General features: G+C 38.7%; 2 protein-coding genes across 10 annotated transcripts in view; one reads left to right on the forward strand and one right to left on the reverse strand.

Annotated features, from left to right (window-relative positions):
• IL16 (interleukin 16) overlaps nucleotides 1–16,783 on the forward strand; it is a 47,780-nt gene extending 30,997 nt beyond the window's left edge. For 8 of the 9 annotated variants that reach the window (XM_083849921.1, XM_083849923.1, XM_083849924.1 and 5 more), the window contains 14 exons: nucleotides 982–1,096; nucleotides 1,308–1,381; nucleotides 1,472–1,685; nucleotides 2,692–2,809; nucleotides 4,031–4,163; nucleotides 5,074–5,161; nucleotides 5,675–6,150; nucleotides 8,464–8,605; nucleotides 9,774–10,869; nucleotides 12,241–12,424; nucleotides 13,990–14,091; nucleotides 14,774–15,023; nucleotides 15,920–16,045; nucleotides 16,302–16,783. In XM_083849921.1, the coding sequence (XP_083706047.1) occupies nucleotides 982–1,096; nucleotides 1,308–1,381; nucleotides 1,472–1,685; nucleotides 2,692–2,809; nucleotides 4,031–4,163; nucleotides 5,074–5,161; nucleotides 5,675–6,150; nucleotides 8,464–8,605; nucleotides 9,774–10,869; nucleotides 12,241–12,424; nucleotides 13,990–14,091; nucleotides 14,774–15,023; nucleotides 15,920–16,045; nucleotides 16,302–16,495 (3,312 nt within the window). In that variant the 3' untranslated portion in view covers nucleotides 16,496–16,783. The remainder of the gene's footprint in view (nucleotides 1–981; nucleotides 1,097–1,307; nucleotides 1,382–1,471; nucleotides 1,686–2,691; nucleotides 2,810–4,030; nucleotides 4,164–5,073; nucleotides 5,162–5,674; nucleotides 6,151–8,463; nucleotides 8,606–9,773; nucleotides 10,870–12,240; nucleotides 12,425–13,989; nucleotides 14,092–14,773; nucleotides 15,024–15,919; nucleotides 16,046–16,301) is intronic. The other variant, XM_083849920.1, reaches the window with a different exon arrangement.
• A 1,529-nt stretch (nucleotides 16,784–18,312) lies between these two features.
• STARD5 (StAR related lipid transfer domain containing 5) lies at nucleotides 18,313–23,774 on the reverse strand. Its single transcript, XM_083849936.1, has 6 exons — nucleotides 23,093–23,774; nucleotides 22,942–22,991; nucleotides 22,710–22,842; nucleotides 21,249–21,366; nucleotides 20,366–20,459; nucleotides 18,313–19,814 (listed from the first exon to the last, which is right to left on the reverse strand). Exons 1-6 carry the CDS (start codon nucleotides 23,477–23,479, stop codon nucleotides 19,667–19,669), a joined length of 930 nt encoding a protein of 309 aa, XP_083706062.1. The 5' UTR covers nucleotides 23,480–23,774; the 3' UTR covers nucleotides 18,313–19,666.
• Nucleotides 23,775–23,897: the final 123 nt, after the last annotated feature.

The following is a 23,897-nucleotide window of genomic DNA, read 5'->3' on the forward strand; positions in this document are numbered from 1 at the left end:
ACACACGACCTCAATAAAAAACATTTGCAAAAACCACAGTAAAGTCTGGAGAAAGACAGAAGACAGTTATATCTAGAAAACTATTGTCACTGAAGATGCAGAATACAGAGAGAATACAGAAGCTATGAACTTAAAAATATACCTTTTTGAACTTGTTGAATGAGGTTCTAAAGTTATTAATAACTATTTAAGTATTTAATATTTTAATTATAACTATTTAAGCTGTGAGATGACTCTCAGAAGTTATTCCATGAAGTATGATAACCATCATTTCCAAAATCATCATTTATTGTCTGTGTTTTGGGATGATGTAAGGACATCATCAGCATAGTATTTTAATTTTTCATTTGAGAGATGTTAAATGGCTTCAGAGGTACAAATTAGTCTTACGACATCGTTCTAAGGGTAGCAGATAGCATTTGACCTTTTATATAAGAAAGAAGGGAAAAAAAATAAATCAAAGAGAGGTGTCTACCTACAAGGAGCTATCAGCGTTGCTTAAGCTTACAAGATGCATTAACTCTGTTTGGTAGAGGGTAAGAGACAGCTGTCTCCACAAGATCTTCCTCTAAATGTCTGCAGTTAGTTGCAAGATCAAGATCTTATATGGTGGTTTTATTACTTTCGCTTATGGGAAAGTAAATCAAGGAAAACAACAGATAAATGAATCTCTGAAAGTCGCATATTGGTCCAAGATGGAAGGAGGGGGGATTTAGAAGCCTTCCTGTGTGTTTATAATTAGGAAACGATCATTTGCAACTGAAACAAAATGCAAATCATGAGAGTATTCAACTGAAATTTTCATTTGCTTTTACTACTGGCATATAGTTGTGTTTTTTTTGTGAGTTTTTTTTTTTTTCATGGATTATACTATTCTGTTAGCTAGTACTGCCTATATAGCTAATGCAGAAGACACTGCAAATAAGCTATTATGACAACTGAACTTAGGCTCTCACACATCATTTTTGTTCCATAAATTAGGGTCTGGGCTTCAGCATTGTTGGAGGGAAAGACAGCATTTATGGGCCAATAGGCATCTATGTCAAAACCATCTTTCCTGGTGGAGCTGCTGCTGCTGATGGAAGGCTACAAGAAGGTGGGAAAACCCTCTTCTCTCCCTTTGCCCACTCCAGATTCCCAAAGAATGATATCTAACAGCAGATTAAAGTAAAGCTGAAATGATCCATAAGCGACTTTTACATCTGCATCCATTATTGCATTTCCAAGTCTCCTTTTGAGTACGCTTATAATGCAACTTACTGCACAATATAGGAATAGTAACAGTGTGACTTTTCTTTTAAAAACAGGTGATGAAATCCTGGAACTGAATGGAGAATCAATGCATGGATTAACACATTATGATGCTCTACAAAAATTCAAGGTTATGTACTCTCCTTCCAGTACAATTTCACTCTTTATATGCAACATGCATGTTAAGGCAACCCATTCAATCATCTTTTCTTTCCAACAGGCCAAAAAGGGTCTTCTGACGCTTACAGTCCGGACAAGCTTCAGCACACCACATTCTGCTTCCAGCTACTTGTCACCCCACTTATGTCAGTCACTGAGCTCTAGTATATGCATAACCAAAGAAAACAGCTCTTTCAGTTCAGAAAGCACAACGTTCTCATTAAATGCTACAAAGCCCAATGACAGGGTAATAATGGAAGTTAGCCTCAACAAAGGTAAGTTCCAAAATTAATTTAGCACTTGCAACCAAGGCACTGATTCACAAAACACTATTAATTTAATATCCAAATCTTTCCTCACTAACCTGGTTCTTTTCTTAAGTTTTTCTTTCCTACCATACTAAAGTAGATCTCGGTACCTGCCAGTAGTAACAACTATCCTTCAACAGCACGTTTTTGAATACCATCTGTCCTCAAGAGCCAATCTTTATGTTTTCGTTTTTTTTTTTACTCAAGCATTTGATTGTCACATTCATGTCCGTCACATGAAAAAGTAAATCTCTTAGCAACAACTACTAGTTATTAAGCAGATTATGCAACTTTTATCCTTTATTATTCACGGATATTTTATTATTTATCCTTTTATTATTCAAGCAGCTTGTTTCATTCTTGAGAAGGCTTAAAAAGAAATAAAATATATACCTATCTTCTTGTATTTCTATCATCTATTTATAAACAACAACAGACAGGATGAAATACACTTTTAAACATGGGAACATCAAAATAACGAACAAAGAAAAGTCTATGTGAGGTAACAGCATGACTTATCAACCAGTATGGGATCTGGCATTAGCTTGCAAAAATGAATTTGCAAAAATCTTAAGCAGCATTATAGAATGCAGAAAGAGGATTGTGATGATACATCAAACAATGGCCACACATCGCACTTACTCCTTAATTTTTTAATTCCATTTCCTTGTAAAGACATTTGAATTCCACTGTCATGAAAGATTTTTTGCAAAATAAACTTGCATCTCACCATGTTTGTGATGTACCAGTAATGAAATATGAACCGGATCTTGGATGGATAAAAAAAAAAAGCAGTAGGAGCAGCAGCTAATATTGGATATGTAAAATTAATAAGCACAAGAGTAGGTGCCTGGTTCATTCAGAATAAGTTATTTAAACTGAAGACAGTTGGATAGTTTTAAAAAATACATTCTCTCCAATTGTTTGTTTTAACTGTTTCTTAACGCTTCTTTAAAATTATTACTTCTTTCAGAGCCAGGTGTTGGCCTTGGAATTGGGTTATGTAGCATCCCCTACTTCCAGTGTATTTCAGGGATTTTTATTCACACCCTTTCACCAGGTTCTGTGGCACATATGGATGGGAGACTCAGGTAGGATGAAAAACAGTGTCTTATGACAAAAGTTTTCCATTGCTCTGATATGTTTTATAGCTTTATATTTGACCTGATTGGGCATAGTGCTTTCTGGAAGTTTTGGGTTTACAGCACATGTGCTATTCTGAGTGTTTGAGCATGTATAGTTGTAATATCTGGGACTTCTAGAAACACAGCAACCCAGTGGCACTACTGTCTTTCATCTACACTTGGCAAGCTTTAGAGGACTTAGACAAGCATATAGAATTCTTTACGGAGAAGATTTCTAAGTGAAGCAATAAAAAAAAATCTGGGGGAAAAACAAACAAAAAATAGGTGGTATATTCTGGCTTGCATGGGCGCTAATTTTTCCGTATGAAAGCTCTTCAAATTCTATCCCTTCTTGCCAATAAAAATAAAATTTACAAAATGATATTTAGTAGAAATTCACCTCATAAGATTTATGAACAAGTAGTCATGTTGAACATATTTAGAGTTGAATAGAACACAGCATTTTCAGTGAGGCTTTTTTTTGATTTAACTTTGTGTGCTCTGTAATCCTCCTCTCTCTACATGCCCAAGAACTTAGCTGAAAGAACTTTTCTTCACTATTTGAAAGTTTGTGTGATATGAATCAATGGCTTCAGTAGATCTCTCAATGTATGTAGGTATTTTCAGTAAAGCAGAGAAGAGTGTTCTCAGTTTCTATGTGGGCCAAATAAGGATTTCATCTGGAAGGATTCAGTCTAGCAGCCACCAGGATTACAATAGTTTGTCATTAGAATTTTTGTATTAGCAAGTTATTCATATGTAGCAGACATACAAACATCCTTTCTGATCTTAAGAGACCATAATACTAACAGAACACTAGCAGACCATAAAGATATGAAAAGTGAAGTGTTAACTGGATAGGAAGGAAGGAAGATGTAGGTGGAAACTGCAGCTGAGCTGCATACAGCAGAAAGATCACAGACACAAAGCGTGCATAGCTGAGCATGAAGTTCATAAGTTGCATGCAACAAGGCCATAAATTGAAGAAAACTCGACATCCAACTCATTCCAATTCCATTTTCTGTAAAGGGAACAATGAGACATGGTGATTAATCTGTGATCAAGTTAGAGGTCAACCACGTGAATTTGCTTCTTGCATATTTTTACATGGGTGAGACAAGGTTGGGAGGAAAACAAAACATCTGTTCTGTTCACATCCTTTTTTTTTTTTTTTTTGTATCTCTGTAGGTGTGGAGATGAAATTATTGAAATTAATGAAGCATCAGTACAAAATATGACCCTTAATGAAGTTTATGCTGTGCTGAGTCACTGTGATCCTGGTGCAGTGCAAATTATTATCAGCAGACACCCTGAACCACAGGTAGCACTGTATTCTTTCTGATTTCCAATAAAAAAAACAAACTGATGAACTAAGATTAGGTAAGAAAAGAGGTGCTAATCTACAAACAAGTGAAAGAATGTTGATAGCAAAGATTGTGATCCCTCTGTAAGCATCACTGCAAGTATGAGACAGATTAAGGTACAAACCTGAGATATGCTCTTACATATAATCATGTAAGATTTGAAGATTGATGGAGACTGTCTTACATAAATTTCTGTGCTGTGAATAAGAAAGCTACAGAAATAACATTTAAGGGATAAAACAAATTATGTATCTTAGAACGATAAACTTTATTCAAGAAAGAATTCTTAATAAGAAGAAATAAGTTTTCCCTTGGAAGAAGGAACATACCCCTCCACCCCGAAAGAGGCGGGGGGGGGAGAAAGATTTATACAGCCATCATCTTTCATACCGTAATTAAAATTTAGGGCTTGCTCAACCAATGTTTATTATTAAAATATTTTTTCTTACAATAATTTTCTACAAAATGCTTCCTAACACCAAGTACAGTATAAATGATAATGTTTAATTCATTGCATTAAATTATCATAAAAATTCAGCATTAAATCATCTTACACTGGTAAGTCCAGAATTAAATTTCTAGTGAAATATACAAAAGGACACTTATCTTTGACAGATCCCATTTTACCAAAACAACCGATATAAAAAGCATATGTATAGAGAAATTTCAACTATATTGGAATATATGCTAATATAATGGTGTGTACTTGCTTAGCTTTAAAATTATCTGATACATGATATAACTAGGTCTATTTATTTCAATTAGAGAACTTACAAAAATTAGAAAACTTTGTGAAAGGAATCAAGATTTAAATGTTACTCATCACACAGCAATCTTGTAAGAGTGTAATAGCATGATATTTCCTAGGTATCTGAGCAACAGCTAAAAGAAGCTGTTGCACAAGCTGTGGAAAGCAACAGATTTGGAAGGGATAGACACCAATGGAGTACTGAAGGTAAGGGGATGACCACATTCACTTACATGCAGTAATTTTGATTTTAGAAGATATATAGGATGAGTATGTGCTATAGTAGAATCCTTATAAGATTCAAGTTGCCTGGAGTCAGAAAGAAGAGGAGAGAAGCTCACAGGACATGACTCCTAACATGCCTCCTAAGATACGTTACTAAAGAATGAAAAGAAAAAGACATTTCTCTGATCCACAGCAAGAAAAAGAAATGCATTGTGCAAACAACTTCTTGCTCTTGCTTACCCTCTCCAGTGCATAATCACTGCTTAAAACTTTTCAAACAACTGTCAGGAGGTAACAAGACCGTGACAACAAGGAAGTAAATGTAACCGCTGACATTCACTTACACGCCTTTAACTCCTTTTATGGTGTGATGCATAAATCACAACTTTGCATCAACTGATGATGGCATTTAGCCACAAATTTAACCAACTGAATCTTAGAAGTAAGCCCTTTGCATGTATCTGAATAGCCATTTTGATCATGTTCCTGATACAGGTGTTAAAAAACTAGACACAAGCTGGCATGGAAGACACCCATGTGAAAAACATATTGAAAAGAACGCTGCTTATTGCAACCGCAGGGCACAGAAGCTAATGACCCGCTCCAGCAGTGACAGCAGCTACAACCCTCGGTCCTTGTGTAATAATGGAGCTGCATACCAACTGTGTGACTTGAAAGAAAGGGTACATAGCATTGATGTACCAATTACAAGACAGCCTGGCCTGCTGTACTCATTGTCTGGAAATAATTTGGAGAGAAATTCCCCTCCTACTTGTAGTGAAGGAGGTCGACCCTTGCAAAATGCTAAGAAACCAACAGAGATTCTTGTTAGAAAACCTAAATCATCAAAGCCCAAACCTCCACCAAGGAAATACTTTAAGCAAGACTGCACAGGAAATGACCAGTGTAATGCAGACAGAAATGAAAAGCTTGTATCCGAAGTGGCTGTATCACCTTCTGCAAACCTTCAGGTAAAGCAAAATTTGCAAAATTTACGTGTGTGCATTTGTGAGTGAGGCAGGGGAAGGAGTAAAGCAGAGAGAGTGACTTCAATGATAACAGAAAGACAGGGAAGAAAGAGTGTGTTTATGTTTGTGAGCACTGGGGGAAGGGTATGAGGATCTGTTTTGAAAATAATAGAGAAAGTATCTGAGTAGAGCCACCTGGGTTCTAAACTTGATGTTCAAAACTGAAGCCACAATGCAGAGACGTGTCTGAAGGAAATTTGATTCCATATCTGAGAATGTGAGTCTGAATCCCAGTTAGAACAGCCTCAAGAAAAAATCCACATTGGCATTCCCTTGCAACATGTGCCACTGGTAGTATCGAGCATTCTGTGCTCCCAGTGGGACTGCAACAGTGAGGTTCTGTGGGCTGGGACTGGAGGAGTTTGGACTGACTCTGATATCAGTTGCTATGGTTCTTCCTAACTTCAAAATTCACAGAGTCATATAATTTGCGAAGCAGAGAAGCTGTGAAACAATTGCTTTGTTTCACCACTGGACTTCTTTTGGAAGAAAACACTAACAATATGCAGCAGGTAATCCTGGGATTTTTTTTCTTTTTTTTTTTTTTTGGAGATGAAGACGTATTAAATAAACCCATATAAGTTATCAGGTACACATTTGTTGATGAGTATTTGAAAATTAAGTGCATATTTATACATTACTGAATTTCAGTTCCTTCTCTTATCTAAGATAAAATAGTAAGACACAGTGTTTCACATTTGCATGAGTGTGCAGGATTGTGAGATACGCATGCTGAAACAAAGTTGTGGTTTGTTTAAAAATGGAACCTCTTCCCCCTGAATTTAATGTCAGTAGAAACGAACAAATCTCAATGCAACGCAAAACATTTCCCAAGCTGCACAAGTCAAAATAAACTGATACAGCTTAGACTGAAGTCCAGGTATAATGTTAACATCCAAGAAAGTTTCAATTCAGCACCTCATGTAAGGTGCTTTTCCCATCCCCTAAGAAGAGAGCAGTAGAAACATTGTCATCAACAGCTACTAGAAAATCACCTACCAGAAATAAAATTCAGGGAAGCTTGTACTTGTTGAACGTATCTGCAAGCAACTTATTATCCTTCACCCCTCAGTTATTCCAAATGATAGGGAGAAAAAATCCATTTTAAGATCAATAAAGTCTTTGAAAAGTCAAGTTTCTCTGTTAATGAAAATAATTTCCTCTAGAAAGAAGGCTTGTATATCTCAGGACAATAGTCCTCTGTCCCACAGAGACAGAGTTTCATGTCAGAAAGTATTTTAGATCATTAAGAGGTTTTATTGCTGCCTTTTCTTTTTTTTTTTCTTTCCTTTATTCTCTAACCTTTTTATACTAGCCAGTTTGAGGCCTGCACACCATAGTTTTGTATGGGGGTTCTGCAGACTGTAAGGTTGCTTTTTCATAACCAAGAATGATTATTGATTAATTGATGTTTTTGACCGTGCTTTAAACCGCATCGATACAGTAGCTATAATTCCTATCAGTAGAGAGTAAGCTCAAACTGTACGTTTGGGTACAAAACAAAATGGTACTTCACTTACTGAAAGTACAATGTCCATACCTAACAGCAATGGAATACAAGCACAACTTTCAAGTAGGCCCCTAGTAAGTGTGGAGAAAGGTTTTCCTAGATCAAGAAAGCTGCACCACCACCACCACATTACGGAAAACTTAAAGAAATCTTCAGTTACTGATTTTTTTCAGGACACAGACAGACCCTGGTTGGTTTTGCTTCCTATTTGTAATCCTGTAGTTTAACTACAAAGAGGGCGCTTCCAGCATCACAATAGAGGAGATAGCAATTTAGTGTCATTGCTAACAAAGGAATCAAGTAATTTCAAGAGCATCTGTTAACGGTGCTGAGAATAGCATTCATTGTAACCTCAAATTAATCCTCTCACAGTGTTTCCAGCCAAGAACATGAAAGGGAGAGTTCTGAAGATGCAGTAATGATTTAACTTGTCCTTCAGGGCAAAAGGTCTTCAAGAGAAAAAAACTGGTTTATGGTGTTTTTGCCGTTGACTAAATTTTTGGGAAGTTAACTGCATTTTTTTCAGTTTGTTTACCAGTGTGCCATAAAATACCAGGCTGGGTCTCTTGAAATACAGAAACAGTTAAGTCATATGAGGAATACATCTCAAGCAGAAGTGAAAGCTTGATTCCTACTCAGTATTTCTTTTCAGATTAGAAGTAAATGAAAATATGTTTTTCTTCAGATTCATGTAGTGTGGTTTGTATAATTACATTCTGACATGCTTCAATTTCCTGTTTGTTCAGCAGGAAGTTAGAGAACCAATGCTAGAGGGACATCAAACAGACGTAACTCACAGTGTCTTCACCACTTCTCCTACAGCATATCATGCTGAACACACAGCAGCTGTTCCGGCGGGCAGAGATCAAGAAAGAAAAGCAAATTTAGGTATGTTTAATGTGACGCTTGCAGATGAAACTAGCATTTAGTTTGGGCTGACTTGACCTCCATCTTTAAATGTAGACTTCACCCATGTTTGTAATTTTTTGGGTGAACAGATGAAATTTTAATCCATTGATCAGGCCTTGACAAAGTAGAAACTACATTAAAAGGATACTAGATGATTTCTTGTCCATTTGAACTTTTTACAAGTATACTATTACTGTATTTTTTCAGATGATGCTTTGCTTATTTATATTGAAAAAATAATATTAAAGTTTTGTTTTAGCATTTCTAAAATACAATTTTATGTATAGATTCAAGACAAGCATTGTAATGGTACGAAACCATGGATAATAAATTAGTATCTTAAAAAATTAAAGGAAGCAGTGTTAAGGGAACTAAACAATCTCAAGAAGTCCCCTTCTAACCTAAACCTTTACAGAAATTTGTACCTTCTGTCTCAGATCATTAAAAGAATATTTCCTTAAACATTATATCTTTCTTTATTCTGAGGCAGATAAAAGTAACTGTGCAAACGTACAAAGAAAAATTTGCTTCCATTCATCTCTACTGTATCTAACCTGTAAGACGTTAGGATACCTTATTAGTCTGTGACGTATAAAATATTCTTACAAGAGAATTCAGTTTGTAACTACTAGAAAAATACAAGTGGAAAAGTTTGCACAAATTTCAGCTAGCATAAACATTAATCAAAGATCTTCACAGGAGAGTCTGTTTACAGCAGGATATACTTAAAAATGTAGGAAACAAAAATGAGCTTTTAAGAGAATTTACTGTAACAACAGCTTTTTCACTGCACTGCAGATGACACTGCAATTTTATCCATCTAGTTTAACTGCTATAGTTTGTATCATGACTACAGTGTCTCAAAATTTCAGGTTACCTTTAGAAGTTACAGGCCCCTTTGGAAAAGAGAGCCTGTGCCTAAGCAAGCCTTGTTTTTTCAGTTAATTTCAGTGTCAGGAAACAGAACTTGTAGATCAAGAGTTGTGAATTTAAAGTTTTCTGGAGAATGTTAGAAAATATATTAGAGTAAATACTTACAGCAATGAATGAAATTCAAATTCAGTGAAGTAATAGCAATGCACAAATAAAGGATGAATAAGGAGAAGAAGGAGGCAGCTTGCTAATAATCGATCTTTCTCTAATATAGGAAGTCTACTTTCATCAATACAAAGGCCTGTACTTAAGAGGCAAGCACGTGTAGATTATACTCTTGATACAACAACAGAAGACCCTTGGGTTAAGATTTCTGACTGCATAAAAAGCTTATTTAATCCTACAATGAGTGAAGACAACAGCCACTTAGATTTGCAACCTGGCATCAACACAAATGAAGAAAATCAAAACCGAAGCAGCTCAGAGGCGGTTCTGCTGAAATCAGAATCAGAAATAGTCAGTTCAAAAGTGCTAAAATCAGATGAAAATGACATTGTGAAAAAGGGTCCTCCTGTTGCACCTAAGCCAGCCTGGTTTCGCCAAAGTCTGAAAGGACTGAGGAAAGCAAATTCAGACCTGAAAACACAGGCAGATCAAAGTCCTCCTGGCCTTCAGAGTATTTCCACCAAAGAACTGCAGTCCAGTTTATCCTGTCTCTCTTCCAGGGGATCATCAATAAAACAAAGAATAAGCTCATTTGAATCTTTGAGTGCTCCGCAGTCACCTGAAAAAGTACACCGAAGGCTTAGCCTGAAAACATCTGTCCAGAAAGAGCATCCTCCCAGCCCAAAAGGGTCAGAGGGGTCTCCAACCCATTTAAACCAAGCCTTTCTCCAATGCTCTGAAAATAGCCAACAACCGTCAAAGTCATCTGTGGCGATGGGTACAAAAAGCCTAGACAGAACTTCCTCTCCCAAGGAGGTCCTTGCAGCTAGCTCAGAGGAAAGCAACAATGCCAACCCTGAAAATTCCTCAGGCCCTTCAACTACAGAAGCCATTGCAACTTCCCGCGCGTTATCAGTAACAAAAGCACATAACCTAAGATCACGAAGCTTTCCACTTACCGCTACCCAGTCTTGTGAGATGATGAAGACATACGATGAAAAATATAGCAAAATCTATTCCATCAGTAGCCAGGTGTCATCTGCTTTAATGAAATCTTTGCTTTGCCTTCCTCAGTCCCCAGTCCCTTCAGGAAACAGTGCATGGGAAGCTCTGGAAACCTTGTCTCAGTCCTCTGTGGAAGAGGATGGGACTTCTCTCTTACCTGCAAGTGAGAATCATCACATGGACACTGGATTTTCTCTAAAGTAAGATACCGTATTTAAAATCAGATTTGCAGATCAGTATTGCTGGGTCTGTGTTGTGATTAGCTGACAGATTAACACTCTATGTTAGGAGCGCACAACTGTAAAACACAAATTGAGTTAAGGAACTTTTAAGAACACAAAAGTTTGAATGACTTGTGTAATTATTACTTTTATTTTTAATTTGTTTTATATAAATGTAGGCATATTTCAAACTTCCTCCTAGTTAAAGAGGCAGAAGGTAAAACATCATTACTGATAATGAAAAGTATGCATTTGCCAGTGAGGAAGCAGAGGAATTTGAGTACACTATTTCTAAGTTATGTGAAAACCTTATGATTAAGCTTCCCCAAAATAAACTGCTGTAGCCAGTCACAGTGATGAGGCGATGTAAAAATCCTGATGCTCCTAATATTTGACTTGAGTGCCACCAACTCTCTGGGTAAGTTATGCAGTTATACTGTGTATCACTGCAATAATACTTTTGTCTTAAGCAGAAGCAATTCTGGCTCAAGTACACAAAGGTGATGTTGCAGAGTGGAGCCTAGGCATTCCCCATGACACAACAGTATCACCCTGCTCAGTCTTGCTTCCTATGATTCATATGCATTTTCTGTTAACAGCTAGTCAGGGATTTCAGGAAAGAACAAAGTGAATAAAGATAACACTTGAAAAATATTTCAAAAAGTACATATGAACCTTCCAAAACTCCTTCAAAATTCTATTGCACGGGTTAAAAAAATATAAAAATAAAAATCAAATCTACTGTTTGTCTTCTCAGAGACAGTTTTATTAACAAAACTTATTACCTTTTGCCAGAGAGTTACAGTCTGTGATGGCTGCACATCAAGAGATTTACATGGTGATCCAGATAAACCCTGGATTTCGAGTGTCCATCTGTATCTCTTAAATCTGCACAACTTGAGTAGTATTTTCTAGCTCTAATTAAAAATACTGTGAAAATTGCCTCTTAGAAAAACAACCTTACATGCATACCTACAAGAATTCCTTTCTTGATAAAAAAGGAAAAAGCCCCAAATCAAAACCCACCTCTTTATCTAATCCCAGGCTTATCTGGAAAACACAAAATCACATGAAAGTGAGAGACTGAAAAACAAAACAAACAGCAACAAAACCACAGACATTTATTTAGGTCTGTTTTAGCCTGGAGCTGAGAGATTATTCTTGTTCTCCTATATGATGGATCCTGCTTCTGTTAGACTATGATATATGTATTTATAAGACATATTACAAGAGAGCTGCCTCCCCAAAAATGGTAAGATCAAAATATGACTGCTCTAGTCTGTTCTATGCTTGTGTATATTCTTTCATAACTCAACGTTTCCTTTTTATTCTTTTCACAATGGGACACAGCCTTTCTGAGTTGAGAGAATACACTGTGAGCTTAGCAGACAGCGAGAAAGAGGAAGAGAAACAGGAACACGGCTCACCTCAAGCATCCGGTGTGTCAGGGCAGTCCGTCATCTCTCTGCTTTCCCCTGAGGAGTTAGCAAAGCTTATAGAGGAAGTAAAATCATTAGATGAAGCAACCTTAAAGGTAAATCAACTTTTTTTTCTGTATGATTTTCAGAGAGCTGTGGAGCGGATGTGCCTACTTAAACTTTGTGACTTTACATTTCTCACAAATGAACAAGTTACATCAATATGTATCAGTAGTAATACTTAGCTCTTTTGTTCTGAAATCTTAAAGAAGTCTACCAAGATAACTAAGCAAGACTAACACCCATTTAAGTAACTGATAACAGCTACAGAGCAAGTGAGGTCAGTGTATGAAGTAGACACTGATATTTGGGACACCTTTCATTTTTTGTGGGTTCCCAGTCTGAGACGCCTAATGCCTCCTCTTGGGGACTGAACATCCTTTAGTCCTCCTGGATTCATCTAGAATTGTAATAATGTTCAATACGAGCCAAAATCAAGGCTAAACATGTGTATTCCAAAACTGTAAAAACTTTTAAAAAGACTGCCCACACTCAAAGAAAAAGCAGACAATATCTAGTGCTTTGCATGGAAAACAGTCTTCTGCTGGCAGCTGTGTGTTTACCATGTTAGACTTTACAAGCAGCCCAAAAGCAGTATAACTATATTAATGTGCCAATGAGCCTAAGTTAATATATTTTTGCCTCTTAGCTAAACTGCAGTGGCTCAACTCCTAGGTTAGTTGTGGATTGCATCTGTACTGAATGAAGCTTGGGTGCCTATTCATGTCTGCCTATCACAATACCAGCCAGGTGGACATTTTCTTACTGACAAACTTGCAGCTACTAAAACACATTTTCATGTTGTATGAAATCAATATTAGCCTCTAGTTCTTTAAGAACTTGCTGGTAAATTGCAAAAAAAAAAAAAAAAGCAGTTTGATAAGCAGAATTTATGAAAGGCAAGTTTCGTATCAGTTTGTGCTTCTTGTCAACATCCCACGTTGATATTTCTTGGTCTTATTACCTGTAAAGTTATTCCACAATGAAACTTTAAGGACAATCTCTGAGCAGCACCTACGCTCTGTCTCATTGCAGAAACAAGACAATAGCAACAGATGCAATGACAATTGGTCACATACTGAAAACAATTACGAAATGTGGTCAAGAAAGCCATGTTTCCTTAGGAAACTACACTAAACAGGAGTTGTTACCATATACAAACTCTTTTTTGCAATAACTGTCAAAAACAGTTCACTCTGATTCTGTTACTAGACTGTTGTTAAAAAAATAAAATACATTTTGGAAGCAATTTTTAAGCTATGGCACTTATATCCACATTAGTTGTATGACAAATTATTTTTCCTCTTTTTCCAAAGCAAGGCCCTCTACACAATTAAATATTTTCAGTTTCTACAGCTCTCTTTAATATAATCCAATTTATAGTCCAGACCTAATAGATAACCTATTTACAGAACATAACAGTTTTGGACACAGAAACGTTTTATAAAATAGGTAATTGATTTGTGAATTTGATCAAAACTATAAACATGTCTCAGCATTATGTCTATGTCCTTAGGTCTCATTACAAAATTCCCATGGACAAAAACAAAATGTATGGATTTCCCAGTTATTCTGATTTATATACTAAGATGTTCTTAACACAATTCCCTTCTCTGCCTAGGAATTTGATGATATTCATGTTACAATTTTGCATAAAGAGGAAGACACTGGGCTTGGATTTAGCCTGGCAGGGGGCGTTGATCTAGAAAACAAAGTGATAACAGTAAGTAGCATCTTTCAAAAAATACTCTGAAAACAACTACTCTATCTAAAAAGAAATGTATATGTTGCTGGTTTTCTACTACAGAGGCTGTCTTTCATCATAATGAAAACAGGCAGCTGTGCTGATAGATCAGAAAAATCACGGTCTTGAGTGTGCAAGAACGAGATCCTTCTGCACAGTGCTGCCCTCTCCAGGTGACTGGCAGTGGTGTCCTGTTTTCTCGGGCACCACCCTAAACAGCTCTGAAATCCAACAACCCACAGCCCTCATGCTTATAGAAGATCCCAATGCTTATAGAAGACCATACAGGGTGGTCAGTCCTACCAGGAGGAGTGAGGTGTGTGTGTAGACAGGCAAGGCTAGAGACTAGCTTCATACCATCTGACTGGCAGAGTAGCAAGAGGGTCAAGAAGTACAGGCATGGTACGTACTGTGGGCAGCAGGGTGTTGGCCATCTGATCAGGGCTAGAAAGATTGCCTCGCTGCCTGATGAGTCCTGTGTCCCGGAGAGCTTATCTGTACAAATACTTTCAGCCTTCAGCCCTGAAATGTGCTAGAAACAATTTTTTCCTGTCACAGAATGAAAAATGCACATAGTAAAAACTATTAACCATAGTGATTTATCTTGTTTGTCCCCCTCTCTTTTCTTGTGTGTCTGCATGGTGACTGGGCTTTTCAATAGGTTCATAAAGTGTTTCCCAACGGACTAGCATCTCAGGAAGGAACCATTCAGAAAGGAGATGAAGTACTGTCCATTAATGGAAAGTCCCTTAAAGGTGCAACTCACAATGATGCCTCAGCAATCATGCGACAGGCTCGACAACCCAGACAAGCTGTTGTCGTCACTAGAAAAGCTAAAGATGGAGAAAAAAACAGCATTTCAATTGATTCTAGTACATCTTCAGTAGCAAGTGATGCCTCACAAGACTCTGGTAAGTTCAGTACCGTTACCTTGCTGCCCCCACCTACTAAGTGTTTAATCATCACCTGAAATCCTTGCTGTTCATAAAGCAGCTCAGTAAGGCTGGGTAAATCTGAGAACCATGATTATGGACAGGATAGTTAATAAACAATCCTGAAATAGATATTTGGAATAACTTTGTTAGAGTGGAAAAGAATTGATGGATTTCTAAAATAAATGAACATTCTGAAGGAAGAAAGGAGAAAAAAGAAGGAAGTGTGAGATCCTCAGTATGAATTTCTGAAAACATGCAAATACTACTATCGTAGTAACAGGCCTAAATACAGTTATAGTGACAGTTCAGCGATCAGTGATTCTTTAATATTACAGTTTCTACTTTACAAGACTTTTTCTTTGTGAAAGAACTTTTGGTTTGAGCATCGTGCTAGTGTTTGATGTAGCAGGTGGCTACATCTGAAACATGGCAAGGACAGATTTTTGCAGAAACTTTGACATTTCTAAGATATTTTTTGTGTTTTGTTCTAAAGCATAATCTGGAGATCTGGAGCTTTAGTTATGTACTGCAAATAAAAATTAACCCGTTATGATTAATAAAAATTTCGAAATTAACATCAAGTATGTTTATCATAAATTTTGTTCATTGAACATATTTTTATAATTCTAGTAAATATCACCAGCTTTCATTTTTATATTTCTATTCTGCCATGAGTTCAAATACAACTTACTCCAGCTTCCCAGAGGGCCTTACAATCACAAAAAGAGGAATTAAAAACTATTGTTTTCTTTTTCATTTGGCAGTTTTTAGTGCCTTAGCAAACAAAACAGTTCATTTTTTATAACAGATTCAGATTTTGTAACATTTCTAGATATGTAGTGCCCATCTGATAACTTTCCATTTATTTTCAGCAACTGAAGATACAATCTGCACTGTAACTCTAGAAAAAACACCTGCTGGTTTGGGATTCAGTCTGGAAGGAGGGAAGGGCTCTATTCATGGAGATAAACCCATTGTCATCAACAGAATATTTAAAGGTAACACACTTAAATGTGTATATGCAGGTTCCTAGCTGATACAAATGTGCAGTTCATAACTGACTGCTGATTTATATCCATGAAAATGATTGTTTTTAAATGCAGCATTACCCCATGCAGTGCAAGTAGTTTTTGCCTGCTGAGACCAGGTGGTTTATACCAAACATGATGGTGATTCTTAATGAGTGAAAGAATCACTAAAAATTCCTCCATTGAAAGAATTTTTATTATTATTTTTCTTTTTACCCCTCTCTAGGGACTGCGTTAGAACAAAGCAGCACTGTTCAGCCTGGTGATGAGCTATTACAAGTACACACAACTGCCATGCAAGGACTCACTCGTTTTGAAGCATGGAATATAATCAAGGCATTACCTGACGGGCCCATCACAGCTATCATCAAGAGAAGGAATCCAAGCTCCGTTACCACCAAGGCATCTGAAACTTTGTAAGAGGAGTTATTAGACTACTGCCAATATTACCAAAAAAATAAAGAAAAAAATGGGGTGTAGGGGGTTATCATTTGGCTAGCAGAGCAAGATATTCAGAAAGTATATATGAAAAGTACATACAATTTTACTGGCAGTTACAGAGAAAGCTGTTCAGGATAAAATGCGAAGATGTGCACAAAACATGCAGTATTATTATTTCAACATTCAGAAATGGTTGTTACAAATTGTAGAATGATAAAAATTACTTTATTAATAATATACTGGTTGTAATAAAATGTGACAGCTATAGTAAGTACTCTCCTATTTTAAGCCATTAACTTAAATATCAGAAGCACATTCTGTGGTTAAGTATTCAGTTCTGTTCTGCTGTTTTTGCTCCCTGCCTTACCTTCACAGAAGCAGGGAAAGCCAACAACTAAACACTGCAACACAGGATGCATAAAAGGCAGAGAAAGTGGGATGCATCTTAGTGTATCAAAACTAAAACGTGCCCTGAGAAACTCCAGCTTTTCTATTCAAACTGCAGAACAGCCAAAAACTAACTAGGGTAACTTTCTACTAGCAGTTGAAAGAGACATCTTGACTCCAGCAGGCAAACACAGGGGAGCGTCTCATCGTATTGCAAGGGTGAGGCTGGAAGCTGAGGGTAATACAGTGGAGGTTCTCCCAACCTTCCTCTGGCCAGACATCTCAGAGTACTAAACTGGGAGAGCAACAAGGCCATTTAGAACCAAGACTTACCTTCTGACCACACATGTATTTTGAAATATCTCTGCTAATTTTGTAAGGAAAAGTGCCAGTGTTTCCGAATTAAACCTTCCAAATCCATATATTTATTCTAGAAACACTGAATAACTTGGACACAAATCTATACTTCAAACGCTGCTATCAGTATTCTGGGACTGATCTCCCTCCAAACACTGTATGGAATCCTACAAACAGCACGTGCACCTACAGGAAGGCGATCTTGTGCACCCTTTGGTTCTCTCTAACCTGTTTCTCTCAAGGGAGACAAACAACGCCAGGATAGAAGTATTCATTCACTAGTTGAAAGCCATATGGCTACAGTGGTTGTCATCCTTGGCTGCTCACCTTTCCCATATTCTGGGAATCTGCTGCATCCTTCTAAGGTTACATGGGGGAGTCCTCCAAGATCTTACAGGATGATCCTCACTGGGACATCTGCATCTCCAATTTGGCATAGCAGAAGACTGAATGTTAAGTGCTCTTAATTCCTTCTGAATAGAAAACACTGAGCACTCAGAGAAAGGATCCTCAAGTTATTCCAATGAAGAGATTCACCTATCACCTTTATTGTTCAGAGTAATATAAAAATATAACAAATATACAATAAATAGCTAATAAAAGGCCCCCACTGTCTGCAAAAGGTTTACTTGCAGGAATAATCAGTGGTGATGTAAGCTCTGCTCATTGAACTTTTTACTAATTAATCATAATCCTGCAAAGATCTGCCCAGATATCAAACTTCATGCCCAACTAAAAACTATAGTATATTTACTTAAATACGTACAAACCTCTGTAATACCAGGCCCCAATCTCTCCTCAGTGAATGTATTACCCTTCTTTAAGCACAGAAAGCAGCAATCTAAAATGGAAATATGGACCAACCACAGACAAAGAAGTTGAGAGGGTGAGTGCTCTCACCAAAACACCTAGTGGGGAGCACAAACAGGAGTGAAAGCTCTTCTCTGCCTTATTGCGTTGAATTCAGATAGATGCTGGAGGTCTGAGTGTCTCTTTAAGTTTCTCTGTGCCGGGGAATGTGGAGCAATTTTAGAGAATCATTCAGAAAAACAACAAGACAGCAAAAAAATATTTATTTCATCACACTTGTACAGATTTTTACATCTTTCTTTGCAAAAGAGACTAGATTAAAAATTGCTTCCTTTAAAAATCTATTCCACAGGGTGAGAATTACAGTGGAAAACTTTGTATGCAAATCTATACCCCATACTAAACATAAAACAAATATAGAACAGCAAAACATAATAACCTTGTTAAATAACCAAATTACAGCATTAAAATCACAACCTACATTTAAATTTCTAATACAGCAATTTATTTTCCTTTTGTAATTATATGTAACCCATAATAATGTCTGACACTCCTGCAGTAACCAGAAGCATAAATATTTTCAAAAGCTGCACACATCACTACACACTAGATCAGGAGCTGATTTCCCAAGATAGTGCTGCGAGGTAAACCAGTCTTAGACAGAAAGAAACGTCCTTATAGCCTGTCAAGTCACTACTGAGCTACAGAAAAGATTATTTACCCGTTAAGACCTCTCACCACAAAAAATGGTAAAATGTTTAAAATATATGATCATTACAAGTGCAGTTAAAAAATAGCAAGTAAAGTGCTTAACGCTCATTATTTATTGCCACTGTGTCAGTGCAGTTTGGTTCATGACATTATGGAAATCACTGGTTTTGGTAGAGGGAAGGAAAGAAGAGTGTCTATGTGTCAACCAACAGACCCATGAATTGATTTGCACTGCTAGATCTTGATTTAGGAAAAGAAGCACCTAAGATATATTTACCATGAAGACTACCTGTTATCTGTGGGAACAAAAAAGTAGATCCTACAAAAAAATCCAATCAATTCTGACCTTTAAATCTTACTGGCCTGCTCTCACTGGAACATCTTAGCAGCTCTATGAGGGCTGGCAGCAGAAGAGCTACCTCTTCATTTGGGGAAGGAACATTGTCCTGCAGGAGTCTACAAGGAGCTTCAGAGACAAAACAGGGCTCACTTGCACCTGACTAATACTGGTAATGCTAAGTGGATTTTAGTGATGCTCCTCCTCTTAGGCAATGAGAAAGAAGAGTTCTAGTACACACATCTTCTCCCCGCAACCAGCCAGCAGTGCTGCCTCTAGGATTCTTCCAGCCTCTGGTATGACATTCCTCTAATTACGAAAATGAAGGAGAGCTTATTAGAAAAGTATGCATTGCTTTGAATAGACAGGCAGAAAATGGTGTTTTAGAAATGTACTTTGCTCAATCCGTTCTTCCCATTTCACGTTTCCCAAGTATCTTTGCTGGTTAAAAAAATGGCTATAGGTCAGCTTCATATTTCCCATGATTTCTACCCTCAAGCTACCAGTTCTTTCCTACCCTCAGCTGGTGATGCCAGCATTTGGTCTTGTCATGCTTTTAATGCCTTAACGGCTTTGGTCAGATTGCTGTAAAATCCAGCTATGCTAGCTGGAAAGAAGGAATCCACCACCGTCTGGGGAAGATAGCCACCAAGATCTGTCTGAAAGAAACTGAGGAGCTGAGTCTTGTCTGGTTCCCTGCAAAGACAATGCAAATGATTTTATAGGCAGAGGTTTGGAAATATTTAGGACTTCACAATTACTCTTACATGCATTATCTGATGACAGATATTTCTAAGTTCTTTTTTTAGGAAACAAGAAAACAACAGACATTATTTCTATGAATGTGGCTATCCCCGCAAATCAAATTACAGTTAAGCTAGGCCCTCATTAGGTACACGATTCTGTTTATGAACTATGACAATGTAATAAACAACTGGATACTCATTTCCCCCAAATTAAGACCATACTTGTATGTTCTGCTGAATCTCTGTTTAAGAGGTCAGCAAGAATCCTACCACAATGATAGTCCCTGTAACACTGAAGACTTATTTCTAGGAGAGACTAATTCACCACACAGAATAGAACAAAGAAGGCACTCAGTCATAATGACTACAAGTCACAGGAAGATGGGAACGTGTTATTGCTGAGGTGCTGCAGATCACGTGTAGCCATATACACAAAACCACACTGCACAAGGGATAAGAAGGACTTCAGAATTCAAAGTGGTCAAATAGATCTTTACTTACCCTGGAAGAGGTATACAGAAACAGCCACAGGGATAATTAAACCCTCTCACAAAATTTGGTTGAGGAGGACACTGTGGGTGTTCCACATTGGTGGCTACAAGAAAAAGCAATTATGTAAGAGATGTAATTTTCACAGGAGATGGGAAAGGGCCCTTTGTACTCAAAGCACCAGCTGAGCAGCAAACTCGCTGTAAGAGAATATATTTAAGAATGGCTGCGTAACATTTTTAATGTTGGGCTGCGCCATGCAAGCAGTCAGAAAAGACCATTAAAAAGGAACCACTCTGGCTACAGAACTGAAAAAATCAAAGAAGTTTTAAATTCAGAAGCAACTGTTACTGAGCTCTAAGTATTAAGATGTTTTGAGGGAGTTTTATTGAACCTGTGCTGTGACAGTGCATTGCTTTTCTTGAGAGGTCATTCAAGTTGCTTCCAAGTAATCTATGCCACAGAGGTATAGGCCCCTTGATTGCTGAGAAGCTGCACTCCAGCAGGAATATAAATTCCTGGCAAATTGTTCCTGAACAGGATGGGAAAATTGGGCAGCTGAACAGAGGGACAATAAAAGCACTGACTTGCAACAAGCAAACAATAGGATGAAAAGGAAAACAAACAAGCATCCCTCCATGCAGCAGTCCCTTAAAAAATCAGCACTATTTGGTTTCATAGGAACCACAAGCCAGCGGTATGATATTCTGAACGTTACCATGGCTTTATATATATACTCTGCCTAAGAAAAAACAGTGAATAGAGACCACTAATATTTTACCTTTTGATCAAAATCAGATCAATAGCTACTAAGCAGCATATAACTTTGTATTGTATATTTATTTCTGGTAGCTGCCAATTAACTCCCAACACAGCATGAGCACAAGCATCTTACCAGCAGATAGCATTGTCCCATCCTCATATTGCTTCATTAGGACCACATCCACAAATTCTCTTGGTGAAATAATCCTCATGAAAGCCGAAGGGGTTGTGGTTCTGCATACAGAGACAGCCTAGAAATTACAAAGGCCTTACGTCAGTTGATGCTCTCACAAGTTCAGCGTAAAAATCCCTGTGCTTTCTGGTACTCTTTTAGTTATGCTTGAAAAACTTATCATGAGTTCTATTACACCATTTGTTGAAAAAAAACGCAAATCAGCACAGGCAAAAGGCACCAAGGTATGTTGACAAAGAACAGCTTAATGAAGAAAAACACAATGATGCCACGTTGTTCCCAGGTCACTTAAGGTCAGATACCACAAGGGGTGCTGAAAAGCAAATCTGGCACATGTATGCTCATGGGACAGTTAAAACGCTTCTCTTTTCCAGGAATTTCATGAAGATAGCTTCTTTGTAGCATATCACATAGTAAGGCAACTTGATACCCAGATTTGTTACCCTGAAGAAACCTTAAGACTTCCATCCCCTTCTATAGAGGCTCTATAGTGGATGGGCACCCCAAAACAGAGGTTTCTACTACATTGGTAAATGCTGGCAAAACTGACAATGTCTGTGAATTTCAAACGGCAAGCTGTACCACTTCTGAAATCAAGGATTATAACTGATTGCCTGTAAGGTTCCAACAAGAAAAACTTTCACAGGACTTCCACAAACATCCCTGGGAATGGTTGTGCTTGCACCCTGGATATCTCCAAGCACGAATATCCACTTTTGATTTGGGGATCTAAATCCAACATGTTTTTAAAGTTCTGACACACAAAGAAAAAAAAAAAAAGGAAATTAGACTGTACAATCACAGTAACAGGAGCAGCCACTGCTCACACACAGTCCTTTTCATCTGTAATGCTCCAAGTGCATCATCTGTGTTTTGAAGAGGGAGACATTGAAGCAAAGTGCTGAGCCAGCCAAAGACAGTGGCACACAGCACAGAGCACCGGGTACTGCCATGGTGCAAGACAGGGCCTGAATTAATGGTTGGTAACGTGAACCTTCACTACGTAAGTCTATATGCTCGCTAAACCTTCTCTTTCCTCACAGGTATCTTGTTAAAAATAATCGCACTTACCTCGATTTACAGCATTAACAACAATGTAATGCTGGAATATTTGCAGTTTAAAAACATGTAAGTTTACAACATTAAAGTATTTAGCCAAAAACGTACAGTAGATCCTTTCACAAAGATAATCCACTGATAATAGATAAAATTTACTCAAAATTGTACTCAAAAAAATAGATTCCTCATCCCAGTACTGTCACACTGATCCAGACAGAGGCTGCACAACTTCTTGAGACCCTTTTTACCTGTACGTGACGTAGGCTGTTTCAGAAGGCAGGGCCCAATTCCTCTGAAAACCCTGCTCATTAACCCCACCGCCACGTTTCTTAATGAACTCACATCACTGACGGTTTCCACAACCTCGAAGTCCTTCACGTTCTGGTCCCACTTGGTCCTCAGCCCGCCGGCCACCGGCTTTATGCACTCCCAGACATCCTCCGGGCAGGCGGGCACGGTCCCCTCTGCCCTGTACCTGCGGCAGGGCGAAACGAAAGCAAACCCCGCTGCTCCACCCCGCATCGCCCCCAGCCCGGCCCCGGTCGGTCCGCAAAACGCCCCCGGCTTTACTCACACGTTGCCGCTGAACTCAGCCGAGGGTCTCCACGACACCACAACCTCGCTCTGCGGGGATGGGTGAGAGCTGTGAGCCGGCATCGAACTGACCCCCCTGTCCCCCTGCCTGCCCCGATCCCCCCCCACCGCACGTCCCTCCCCGGGCTCACCGTGCTCCGGCAGCCCCGCCAGCCGCCGGGGTCCCGCCGGTACAGCCCGATTTTGACCGCCGCCGCCTCAGCGAGCCCCGCGTAGTCCATGGCCGGGCAGGGCGGAGCCGCCGCTCGGCCGCAGCCTGTGAGGCGCCCGCTCCCTGTGGGCCGATGGCGGCGCCTCCCCCTCACCTGAGGGGCAGCGGCCTCGCGCCGCCCGCCCCAGATCGGGGCCCGAGGCAGGCAGCGGCGGGGGGACGTCGATCGGGTCGCCTCCGGCCTCCAAGGAGCGCCGGGAGCCAGGGTTTTGCTGCTTTCATCCGAGCTGGATGGCGTACCGACAGGCCGGAGCGGCGGGCCGGCCGCCTGCAGGCTTTCATCCCGAAAAAAAACCATCTTCAGCATCTAAAGGAGGCGCGGAATTGCAAGACTGTGTGAAAAAAGACAGGATAAATCAGGAGTAATGACATACGTTTTTAAAAGGCCACGGAGAGAAAGTTTTCCCCAAAGGCTTGTAGTGAAGTTTATCAGCGTGGGCTGAGGAGTCTCCCCAGAAAATGAACAGAAGACCTAGGACTTCATCTGTGAGGCTGCATGGACTTCCACGATCAAATAATTCAGTTGTCCATGTAGTACAGTGTAAAGAAACTCACTAGGCTCGGTAACTGACCTGTCACTGATTTCTTTGAGCTGTCCCATATTCAGGGTAGACTCGGCAAGATGTCAGTCGGGCTGCAGGTTGCAGCCCTGCTTGGAGGAAGGTTATTACCTGCTCGATTTATTCACTGGGAGCATCTTAAGCTGTGACTGTGTCAACGAGACA

The sequence above is a fragment of the Anser anser genome (assembly GCF_964211835.1).
Source record: "Anser anser genome assembly, chromosome: 10".
In the NCBI taxonomy this organism is placed as follows: Eukaryota; Metazoa; Chordata; class Aves; order Anseriformes; family Anatidae; genus Anser; species Anser anser.